This window comes from Polypterus senegalus, chromosome 15, assembly GCF_016835505.1.
Source record: "Polypterus senegalus isolate Bchr_013 chromosome 15, ASM1683550v1, whole genome shotgun sequence".
Taxonomy (NCBI): Eukaryota; Metazoa; Chordata; class Cladistia; order Polypteriformes; family Polypteridae; genus Polypterus; species Polypterus senegalus.
In genome coordinates, this window is record NC_053168.1 from 100,278,709 (window position 1) to 100,291,691 (window position 12,983).

At 40.0% G+C, this 12,983-nt stretch overlaps 1 protein-coding gene across 3 annotated transcripts in view; it reads right to left on the reverse strand.

The window, feature by feature from the left end:
* LOC120515631 overlaps nt 1-12,983 on the reverse strand; it is a 43,990-nt gene that overhangs the window by 12,205 nt on the left and 18,802 nt on the right. For all 3 annotated transcript variants that reach the window (XM_039736775.1, XM_039736774.1, XM_039736776.1), the window contains 2 exons: nt 5,932-6,039; nt 5,316-5,390 (listed from right to left, as the gene is read on the reverse strand). In XM_039736775.1, coding sequence (XP_039592709.1) covers nt 5,316-5,390; nt 5,932-6,039 — 183 coding nt within the window. The remainder of the gene's footprint in view (nt 1-5,315; nt 5,391-5,931; nt 6,040-12,983) is intronic.

Below are 12,983 nucleotides of genomic sequence, written 5' to 3' on the forward strand. Positions count from 1 at the left end.
GAAAATTTTAATTAAATGTAGTCATTTGAGAGTGTCAAGGAATGGTAGAAGAAGAATAGTAAAGTTGTATTAAGAGGAGATGAAGAGGTATTGAGTATGATGACAGGAAGGAGCCCACATGGGAACAAAGAGACATGGTGGTAGAGCAGAGAGGGGGAAGGATGTGACAAAGGCTAAGAATGAGGCAAAGAAGACAGACAAACAAGGAGGCAAAGAGTGCAGTGGCAAGAGCCAAAGCACAAACCTTGGAGGAGGTGTACAAAAAATTGGAGACAAAAGAGGGAGAGAAAAGGATTTTTAGAAAAGTGAAGGCTGACAAGGATTTTAGTCAGATAAAGCAGATGATAGACAAGCAAGGTATGGTGTTAAATGAAAATGATATTATTAAGAATAGATGGAAGATATACTGTACTTTGAAAAGCCATTGAATGAAGAAAATCCAAGGGTAGTATTTTGGGATGGAGTTCCACATGAAGAGCTAGTACCAAGAATAAGGAGGAAGGAAGTAAATAAGGCACTGAAAATAATGAAAAATGGAAAAGCAACAGGAATGGATGAAATTCCAGCAGAATTGTGAAAGACTTAAGCAGAAGATGGAGTAAACATGTTGTGGGATCTAATGCAGGTCAAAAAACAGGAGAGAATATCAGAGGAGTGGAGGAACAGTGAGATTGTACTCATTTATAAGGAGAAGGGTGATAATCAGGGTTGCGGAAACTATAGAGGGATAAAGCTAAAGTCACACACAATGAAAATTTGGGAAAGAGAGAAGAGAAGGCTTAGGGAAGAGACCACCATAGTGCAGGAACAGTCTGGTTTTACAATATGCCAGGGAGAAGAACAACTGATGCAGTGTTTGCATTGAGACAGCTCATAGAGAAGCTTCAAGAAAAACAGAAAGGTTTGCATATGGTGCTTATTAATTTGGAGAAGAATTATGATAGAATGTCACGTCAGGAGGTCTGGAGGTGTACGAGAGAAAAAGGAGTACCAGAGAAGTATGTGAGGATTGTCCAGGATATATATAAAGGAGTGAGGATGAGGGTTAAAAGCAGTGTTGGGGTAACAGACAAGATCCCAGTTAGAGTTGGTCTGCACCAGGGATCTTCTTTAAGTCTTTACCTCTTTTACCTGGTTATGGATGTGTTGAGTTATAGGATAAAAGACCAATCCCCCTGGTACATGCTTTTTTACTGAGGAAACTGTGCTGTGTAGCACCAGAAAAGAGGAAGTGAAGAGGAAGGTAAAAATGGAGAAGGAATTTGGAAGATAGAGGGTTTAAGATAAATAGGAAGAAGACAGAATATATGAAGCTTAATGAAAATCATGATTCAGAAGTTATCCTGCAGGGAGAATTATTGAAGAGTGTATACATTTAAATATCTAAGATCAGTGGTACCCCAAGATGGAAAACTAACATATATACTCACGGATAAGTTCTCCTGCAGATAAGTCGGGACTTAATTTTGTTGGTACAAGGGATTATAAAATGCTAACGCCCACTTGAGAAAGTAACCACGGAGCACAGTATTATAGAGATAACCTACAGATTCAATGAAAGGACTAGATGTTACAATTCCTGATATTTGCATCGCTTCTAATGGAGAAAGTCTTGAGGGATGGCAGCTATGAGGAAAGGCAGCCAGGAAGCTTTACCAGCAGGACACATCATCAGTTGTGTTGCCTCAACTTCACAGGGTGTTTCGGCCTTTTATCACAAGACACCCTCTGTTGAGGCAGGCCCACCACAGGTTGATCAAGCCTGGGCGTGTGTCTTGCGGTTAGCTGATCGCCTTTGCTGCCCAAGTGATGTCAGCCCTCTTCAGCCATAGCCAGTGACTGGTCCTCTCAGCAGTGTTAGCCAGTTCTCTGATAGCCTGTCGTTGGGCCTGTCCCCAGACTCCAACCTCTCCAAGTAGTTTCGCTGTTGTACTGGCAACAAAGCCCCTACACCCCACCTCCACCGGGTGCACCTTGATCTTCCAGCCTCTGTCCTCCGCCTCAGCTGCCATATTGGCATACTGTAGCTTTTTACGTTCAAATGCTTCCTCAATTGCATCCTTCCAAGGTCTGGACGAGGTCTGGTCGCAGAGTAGTTGTTACGATCTCTGTCAACTTGCATCTGCCAATCCCTGGCAACCTTCAGCGGTCCCAGATCCGGGGTTGAAGGGCTAGTGCTCGGCTTTTCCCCCTCCCGGACAAATGCTAATGCATACTGGTGCTCCTCCTGGTTCGTGAAAGGTTGGGCGTTGATGGATTCCCTCTTGCACTCAACTTTCTCAGCTAGACACCTGAGGACCTGGTTGTGTCTCCATGTGTATCTGCCTTGAGTAAGGCTAGTCCTACAACCAACCAGGATGTGCTTGAGTGTTGCTGGTACTGTACACAGCAGATTTATGGGGGAAGGCAGCACATCATGTGTGGCTCGGATGATGAAACTCAGCCTGTTGGACTCCATTCACCAGATTTTCACATGTGAGTTTCCTCTTTTCAACACACTCCCATTTCATCCAGAGGCCCTGCTTGGCCAGCGCTACAGCTCTGACACGCCTGGCTGCTTCCTTCTGTCAATGCACCTCCTCCACCACCATGTTTTGACGTTTGGTTGCAGATGCCTGTTGCCAGAGAGGTGTTACCGCTCCAAGACCAAAGCCTCCTCTGCCCTGTTGGACGTGACCCACCATGTCACGATGGAGAAGAGCAGATTTGGCCTGTAGCACAGCTGTGGCTGGGGTCCACTTCCTCCCCGTTGCTAGGGTGGGAGCAGTGTATCTCACTATGGGATCCCGGGAGTTCATGAGTGACATCTCCAGACTCACTTTTGCACATTTGAACTCCTCAACCAGGCTAGGAATGGGCAGTGACAGTATCCCGTCGCTGTAGAGTCCAACGCTGCTGAGGCATTTTGGAAGTCCAAGCCACTTCCTCACGTAAGAGCTCACTAGCCTCTCCAGTCGATTGGCATGATTAAGCGAGACCTCGTACATGGTCAACGGCCACAGTAGTCTGGGTAACAACCCAAACTGGAAGCACCAGAGCTTCAATTTCCCTGGGAGTGCGGTGTTGTTAATCTGCCTGAGGTCGTTAGCCATGTCATGCCATAGTTGTTCAAGTTGCCAGGTGTCATTGAGGTCTGCATTATACCACCGCCCAAGGCTCTTGATGGGCTTCTCTAAAACTGTTGTAATTGGCTCTCCACTGATATAGAACTGCTCAGCTGTCAGTTTTCCTTTTACGATGGAGATACTGCGAGATTTGCTTGGCTTAAACTCCATTCTTGCCCATTGGATGTTTTCCTGGAGCTTCTGTAGCAATCGCCTAGTGCCTGGTTTTGTTGTTGTAATGATGGTCATGTCATCCATATAGGCTCTAATGGGAGGAAGACGGAGGCCACTCTTGAGTCTCTCACCTCCCACTAGCCACAAAGATGCCCGCATGACCATCTCCATTGACATGATAAATGCCAAAGGAGAAATCGTATAGCCTGCCGTAACTCCAATTCCCAGGTGCTTCCAGGAGGTGGTGTTTTTCTCAGCGGTTACACAAAACTGTAGATCCTGATAGTAGCTCTTGACCAGCCCTGTGATGTGGTTTGGTACACTGAAATAGTTGAAAACCATCCACAAGATCTCATGAGGGACTGACCCAAAGGCATTGGCAAGGTCTAAAAAGACCAAGTGAAGGTCTCTCCGTTCTTTCTTGGCAGTTTGAATCTGGTGCCAGATGACACTGGCATGCTCCAGACATCCTGAGAAGCCCTGGATACCGGCCTTCTGCACTGATGTGTCAACATAGTCATTTCTTTGCAAGAAAGTAGATAGCCTTTGGGCCAAGACACTGAAGAAGATCTTTCCCTCTACGTTCAGCAGGCTGATCTGGCGAAACTGGCTGATGGATGAGGAATTCTTCTCTTTAGGGATCAGAATACCTCCTGCTCTTCGCCAAGCCCTTGAAATCACTCCTTTCTGCCATGCTACCTTCATCAGCTTCCACAGGTATTTGAGGACTCCTGGGGAGTTTTTATAGAGCCTATATGGAATGCCATTGGGTCCAGGGGCCGATGCTGATCTTGCCTGATTCACTATCTTCTCCACCTCATTCCATGAGGGTGGCCTTATGTCCATTTGGTGTCCAGGTGCCTGAATAGGCGGCATGTCAGTCAGAATGGTAACTGGCTCATGCCTCCGACCCTCAGAGTAAGTTTTCCTCAGATGTTCTTCCAGGTCTATTATGGGCACTTTGAGGCTCCCACTCTTCTCTTGGATGAAAAGGCCCTTAACAAAGCTGTATGGGTTGCTGTAGAAAAGGGTCCTTGTTCATTCTTTCCTCTTGCGTTGTCGTCTGAGGTACTCTGCTCTTCGCAACCTAGTAAGCTGCTGCTTTATTTCCTCCTGCAGAGCAGCAAGTCTCTCCCTTTCTGTCTCATAGGCCCTCCTCCACTGTTTCCTCAGTTGTCTTCTCTCTTTCACCAACCTGTCAATTTCCCGCTGTCTCCTGGACTTTAGCTGGTTTAAAGGGCCTTTCTGCTGCCTCTGTGTCTTGCTCTTTACCCCAAACCTCTCGGCACCATAGCTGTAGATGATGGTTCCCAGGTTCTCCAGCTTCCTTTCAACCAATTATCAAAATCGAGGAAGCAAGGGAAAAGTTGCAACACTAAAATCTTCTTGGTAGGACCTTTTAGCTACCTCTAAAGACTTAATATATATAGAGACCAGAATATGAGGTGAAAGCCAGCATCAACACATTAAAGTAACAGTCCTAATCATAAGGTCTTTTTATTAGAGATCTTCAGTCTAATACACAGATATGTGTGTTACTGAGTCACTATCCTTAATAAGAATCCTTTAATGAAAAACACTATCCAGCGTCAGGATAAATTCCTGTCAGTGGTGCATTACTGAAACCAACAATATGGCGGTGGTAAAGGAATGTAACATAAAAAAACAATGATGCAGGAGTGGCAAAAATGAAATCTTAAGTTATAATGCTTCAATAAATACAGAAGTGCACTTTAAACAGAAAAATGTAAATCACTCCAAACCAAAGGAAACATTATAAGGGGGAATGAATGGAAGGAAAATATCAAACATCACATGTCAAGAACAAGTGTATTACTGAATAGAAAAAATTGGTTTAAGCTTAAGAAAATTCTTCTGAAGTTTTACACTAATAATATCTTATTATTTACTATTCACTTGTATCTGTAGTTAAGGACATTTAATCAGAAATTTTGCTAAAGCAAAAGATGATTTTGCATAAATCATTATCTGAAAAAACAACTGAAAATCATAACTTAAAATGGAATGACAACCTACCTTTAATTCATCTTGGTAGGAATGCCTATCACGGAAACTCAGTTGCTTTTGGAGGATTTGTTTGTTGTTCTTACACTGTGTTATAAAAATATAGAAAGTATTATCTGTCATTTGAATAAGATCAATTATGTTAATCTTAGCATTTGACACATACAGAAGAAACTCCTCACATTAAAAAATTTAATAAATTAAATAAAGCAGATATTCTTGGAAAACAATCTAAACAAATCAAAATATATTTGTTAATAATAACACTGGACAGTATTCTGTTTAACAAGATGCACAAAAAATATGCATATGTTAATTAGTTCATTAACAGAAAGTTTGTGCCTTCATGTTACACATAGGTGCACCACCAGTATAAATAGAAGTAGTTAAAGAGACCCTACATTTTATTAGGGGCCAGTTGACATAGAAAATCAGAGACTTTCCTATGAATTGCCCTTAAGCTCCTTAATTCTCCAGGGCTCTAAACTAAAAGGTCAATACAACTTCTACAAAGATGGAACTTTAACTCATTTATTTCTTCTGTTGAATATAAAAGTACCTTATATTTTCAATAAATGAAGCTTGTTTGTACAGTTTAAACAGTAGCATGAAAGATTTCAAGAATTACCACTTGTTGAAATATTCCATCTTGGGGATCACAAGGGTCAAGTAACAACAATTGCTGAATACTATCCATTGTTTTATTTATATAATCCTGGGAAACCTGGAAAGATTTCTGAAAAAAACAGAACAAAGATATTAACATTTGTGTATACTAGTGCCAAATACTGGGCACTCCTAAACAGTCAATGTGGTACAATTTAAAGTGATTTATTTTGTGTGTTTTTACTGAAAGCATGACATTTGCAATAGATGTGTCATAAACTTGTATAATGGAGTAGAAAACAAATACAGGAAAGATGAATATGGAACATTTAAACCTGTATAGGGTGTATGGTTACAGAAATCTCGGTATAAAGAAATGAAATATTAAGTACACAACAGCTGCAACAAATTAGAACAACAGAAAAGAGAGAAGCAGAGTCAGAATTGGAGACACAGAGATTAGAAAATTTATAGGAAGGCTCTGAACAACTGGCAACTTATGGTGCTCATGTGGATAATGTAAACTAATGAGTTTCGAGAATGAATACCTTTATGTGAAAGAGTGGAATTACTGGCAACACCACTGGCAAACACAGTCATTTCTGGGTATAAGCCTTCGTAGTTAAACCAGTTTACCAGTTGTGTTATTGATTGGAATAATCCCAGATGGAACTGAGAGACAACATTAATCATGGAGTTCAGGAGACATGTACCAATTATGAACTACCAAACGGATGTTTCTTAGCATAAGATTGTTTACCGATCTTGCTAGCAGTAGAATTACAAAAGCCTACAAAAAACACATAATCCTGGCCTTCCTTAAATCCCTGTGCACCTCTCCATCAGCATTTTTTGTGTTGTAAATGTGTTGATCAGCAAAAGTAGTAAGCAGCCTGCTATCCCATCCCCCTACCAACGCAGAAAGGGCAGAAAGTTATCTCAGCTCAAGTCTGTTTACCAGCGTTTGAGTTGCCTGGAGTTGTATAGAGTAAATAATTTACCGTTATTTGGAATACATGCATTTCATGTGGGTTCCGTGTCTACAACAATCTATGTAAACACATTGTTAAAACCAAAACATTTTTATATTTTAGTAATAAATGACAAAATGTAGACATGAAGTGCATAATGTGCGAAGCCTGAACTCCAAATATCAAATAAACACGTTCACAAAAGGTATAAGTATAACAAAGCAAGTGCGCTTTTATTCAAGAATATAACTTGATACGACCGCTTTGGTGGTGCAGCGGTAAGGACTGCTGACTCGTAATCAAGATGTTCGTGGTTTGATCCCAGACATCTCCATTTTGAGTAGTGAGCTGCTCTTATTCTTACTATTATACAATAAAAACATATGTTTGATTTGAGTCTGTAACAGCTGGTGTAAATGTATGATACTTGTAAAGGTTAGCATTTTTTTTTATTTAGTTTAATTCTCTCAGTCATGTTCACGTGTGCCCCGATCTGATGCTGCTGTTTTCAAATAAAGATGTGCTATAGCATTTCTCTGATGTAGAATCCTCGTCCTCATCAGAAAAATGCTATAGCACGTCTTTATTTAAAAACAGCCATCAGATCAGGATGAGCCAGAACATGACTGAGAGAATAAAATAGAATGAAAAAAAAAAGAAAACGCTGAACTTTACAAGTATCATAAATTTACACCGGCTGTTACAGACTCAAATTAAATGTATGTTTTTATTGTATAATAGTAAAAATAAGAGCAGCTCACTACTCAAAATGGAGGCATCCGGGATCAAACCACAAATATCTTGATTATGAATCAGCAGTTCTTACTGCTGCACCACCAAAGTGGTAGTATTAAGGGCGTGTCAATGTCACACCCTATTGTGAGTTCTTTTTCTGCAGTTATATTCTTGAATAAAAGTGTACTTGTTTTGTTATATGTATCTTTTGTGAAAGTGTTTATTTGATATTTGGAGTCCAGGCTTCACACATTATACACTTCATGTCTACATTTTGTCAATTATTACTAAAACATGAAAATCGTTTCTGCTTTAACAATGTGTTTAAATGATTGTTTTAGACACAGAACACACATGAAATGCATGTATTCCAAATAAAGGTATATTATTTACCCTATCTATACTAATAAAAGGCAAAGCCCTCACTGACTGACTGACTGACTCACTGACTGACTCATCACTAATTCTCCAAGTTCCCGTGTAGGTAGAAGGCTGAAATTTGGCAGGTTCATTCCTTACAGCTTACTTACAAAAGTTGGGCAGGTTTCATTTCGAAATTCTACGTGTAATGGTTATAACTGGAAGCTATTTTTCTTCATTAACTGTAATGGAGTTGAGCTGGATGGCCGTGGGGGGCGGAGTTTCGTGTGACGTCATCACGCCTCCCACGTAATCACGTCAACTGACTATCAACGCAGTACGTAGAAAACCAGGAATAGCTCAAAAAAGCGCTGAAGAAAACATGCATTATATTGAGAAGGAAGCGAAACAATAAGAGCGAGCGACTGACATATACAACCATATTCATGAGTGCTGCTACTTCGGAATCAAATCACGGTGTAAACCAAAAGTTTAAATTAAGTTCATAGACAGGCTGCCGCTGGTGTTTGTAATTTAGTGCCTGCCCATATAAGGCCGTCCGTCAGCGGCAATCCAATAGAAACACTGCCGCTAAATATTCACGTGTGAAGGACTGTGCTTATGCAGAGGAAAATGAGATGGTCAGGGTGGTGTTTGGCACAAACTCAGCGAAACTGCGAGAGAAACTTTTAAATGCCGGGTCTTAGCTAACATTAAATACAACCGTGGACATCGCACGAGATGGAACCAGCACAGCTGGGAACCTTTGATGCAAGAACACCAAGCGGCTCACGTGAACTGACGCAGTGCACAGACAAAAGCAACAGTTCCAAAGAGTGCTGAACAAAAACCGAATTACACAATTGAGAAGGCAGCAAAAAAATATGAAGCGTCTGATATATACAAGCATATTCATAAGTGCAGCTACTGCGGAAACAAAGCACAAGGTGGAAAAAGTGAATGTCCCGCTAAAGGAAGACAGTGTAAAAAAAAAACGTGCATGCAGTGTGTCACATCTCAGATAAAGAGGAAGACGAGCTGTTTATTGATGCAGTAAGAAACAAATCGATGAATTAAACCTCTTATCTTTACAACAATTGACAAACACGGAATGTAACTTGAACACAACACATCGTACAAATACGAACCTGATTGAAACAAATAATGATAATTAAATCCTTGATGACAGCAACACTCAATAACACTCACATAACAATTACTGTATATTGACAATCATGTTACGTTATTTTTAAAATGTTCCCTTTTCTTTTTCATAACTTCTTTAACACACTACTTCTCCGCTGCGAATATATATATATATACCCCGATCTACATACTCTCAAATAGACAAGCCACACGCCGTGGTGCATTTGTAGAGGCTTCACCTCTAGCGCTGACATCCGAGGTTCGATTCCCGAGAGGGGATGTACTGAGTATGTTCGTGTGCTTCCCGATTCATTTTAACCTTGCATCTCCTTGGTTTGGGACGTATGAAAAAATATGCGGTTAATGCAGAATCATGTTATGTTATTTTAAAAATCTTTCCTTTTCTTAGCACAAGCACAGCTGAGAAGCTTCAATGCATGTACTCCATAACAAAAAATAACACATTTAATCACACTTTCAATTCCAAGCAAAGGGGAACTTTTGTCAATGCATGATTTCCTGGTACATCGATTACACTGATGCACACATCACAGCTACAAAAATGTTAGAGTCGAAATGAAGCGCGTTCCTACGACTGATCGGAGGAAAATTTAATTTCAAAAAACTACCCGAGCGAAGCCTTGATAAAAGCATGGTTTTGTGCACACTGAAAAGCAAGCAAAATTAGATGCATTACAGAAAGCGGACTTTGTGGCTCTTACTGGGGATCATTGGACTTCCGTGACCGTTAGTAATTCTAATTACATCTAATTACAAAATGTTCAATGATCACACTGTTTTAGCCTAATGTACAAAATAATTTTGGCTAAGGTTACTCAGAGTTTAAAGATTAAGTTGGTCAAATTACCTTTTATGTTTCTGACTTATTTTTTAAGAAGAAAAACTGCACTTTATGTTGAAATTTTGGTTATTATTATTTAAAGACAATACCATTCTGAAAATGTACTTAAAGTACTTAAACTACCACTTTATTTTTAAGTCTGCAAAATTTTAACCAGGGATGATATTTTTGTTTCTGTTTTGAATTCAAATGCAGTTTAAAAGCATTTTTTTCAGAAATTAAAAGAGCTTGAGTTTAAAATATTCATGTCCATGTCTATTATTTGATTCTGTCGCCCACTAAAACCCTTTTAAATTAAAAAAAATTTGCGATTTGGGGCAAATTTACGTGTTGATTACATACGATTAATCAAGATTAATTATTACACAGCCTCTAATTAATTGGATTAATTTTTTTAATCGAGTCCCACCCCTAATATATATATGTAGATATATATGTAGATATACAGGTATACTGTATGTGTATATACAGTATATATGTAGATATGTATATGTGTATATATATATGTATATATATGTGTGTGTGTGTATATATATATGTGTGTATATATGTATATATATTTATATGTATATGTATATATATGTGTGTGTATGTATATATATATATGTTGTCAGGGATGCCAGGGGCCATGACCCGGCCGGGACGCCAGGAGGGACCGGAAGAGGGTCAGAGCCCTGCCTGGATCACGTGGGGTTTGCCTTCCGGGTTGCTTTGGGGGCCACGGGTCAAGGGCATGGAAGCCTTTCCCTGTAGGGGCCCGTGGTCACCGCCAGGAGGCGCCCCAGTGCCTTGGGGACCTGTTACCAGGAAGTGCTGGGGGGAAGATTTATGACGGCGCCCAGAGAGCAGCCGGGAGGACAGCCGGCACTTCCGCCACGCTGGGGCGTGGCCAGAAGAAGATTGCTGGGAACACCTGGGGCTTATCCAGGTCCTCTATAAAAGGGGCCGTCTCCATTCATTCGAGGCTAGTCGGGTGGAAGGAGGATGAGGCAAGAGGAGCTGTGGAGGCGGCCCGAAGACAAGGCATTGTGGCCAGGACTGTGTTTGGGGGTTTGTGCACGTGACTGGGTCTGTGTGACCTATGAACTGGGGTCTTTGTGACCATAATTATAATTGTATATAGTGTAAATAAACGTGTGGTGGTTGAAGAACAACATGTCCGCCTGTCTGTGTCCGGGCCAAGTTCACAATGTATATATGTATGATGTGTATATATATGTTTATATATGTGTGTGTGTGTGTCTGTGTGTATATATATATATGCCAGCAACACTCATGACAATGACAAAACAATTACATTGTCAATCATGTTACGTTATTATTAAAATGTTTCCTTTTCTTTTTACTTCTCCGCTGCCAAACGTGGGTATTTTGCTATATATATATATATATATAGATAGATAGATAGATATGACAACAACACTCATATCTATGACAAAACAATTACATTAACAATCATCGTACGTTATTTTTAAAATATTTCCTTTTCTTTTTCATAACTTCTTTAACACACTACTTCTCCGCTGCGAAGCGCGGGTATTCTGCTGAGAGAACGTTCTGCCCTTTCTGTGTTGGTGGGGGGATGGGATAGCAGCCTGCTCGCTGCACAACACAAAATACACTGACGGAGAGGTGTGAATGGATTTAACGTGGGCTGGGATCACAAGTTTTTTCGCAGGCTTTGGTAATTCTACTGCTAGCTATTGTGGCATATTGCTTAGTGCTGATGCCTCACAGCTACAAGTAACTGTATAGAGTCTGCATATTCTCTACACATTTATGTAGAGGTTTCTCTAGATTCTCTTGTTTGTGTCCCACAACTCAAAGATATGCATGTTAAATTATATTCACTCAGTTTTTTCCTTTTAATTATATATTCTATTTTTTCTTACCAGGTTAGATGAAAAGTGTCAATAACGCAGTAAGAGCAGCTGTTTGCACTGGGATGTTAGGTGAAGGACCAGGATATGAAAGTACCAAATGAAAATAGAAATGTTTCAGTAAGAAGCAAACAGGAGGTCAGTGCAGAGACAGACAAAATCAGTGGAGCTGCTATTTAAGGCTTTTACTAATGTGAAAAACTGTGATGATGTTCATATTCACTTTCAATACACATTTAATAATGTTGGAAATTTTTTTTCATTTTTTTGGGACAACATTATTATTTTTTAATGAGGACAATATTTTGTGTACTTGTTTCCATGGTAAATTTACACCTGGGTAACTTCACATGATGTCATCAACACAGTTGTGCAAAGATTGGCCTGTGCACTTCATGGTTATTCTAGATTATATAGAACATCATTTGGCTTGGTTTCTCAGTTTATATCTCCTCCTCCTTATTTTTTACAAGAAGCCACTTTCCTTCACAGCAGAATCATCCTTTTATAAGTTAGTTCTTCTGACACTTCATCCTTTTATAAGTTAGTACTTCTGACACTTTCTGCATTATGGAAAATAGGTCATCCATTACTAATTAAAAAAATTGGACATCTGTCATGCATTTGGTAAGGGACTGGTTTGGAGCTATTCTGTGATGTTACTTTTTTTTTAGGTATGTTTGCATTTGATGCAAAAAACACCTACTACAGTTATCATGTATGTCTCTCTGTCTTTCCACATGAAACAATTTAGCTCCCAGAGGACCAGTTTTGTAAAATCAAAGGAAGAAATTGATCAGTAGGCAAACATATAGCAAAAAATGAAGTTAGGGCCAAAACCAGGAAATAAAAGTCTGACTGTATGAATTGGATTATGGATTAGTTTACCGTTGAGAAAGGTCATTTCAATTTGTATATTCTTTTTTTACTCTTCTGATCCCCAGTACAAGTTGGTCAAACAGGAAAAGAATGTGAGTCCGCACAAGCCACTCATACACTAGCTCACTTCTTCTGCTATTTGAGGCAAGTTAACTATAATAGATAAATAAATAAACTGCGGTGGGCTTTGTTTCCTGCCTTGCGCCCTGTGTGAGCTGGGATTGGCTCCAGCAGACTCCTG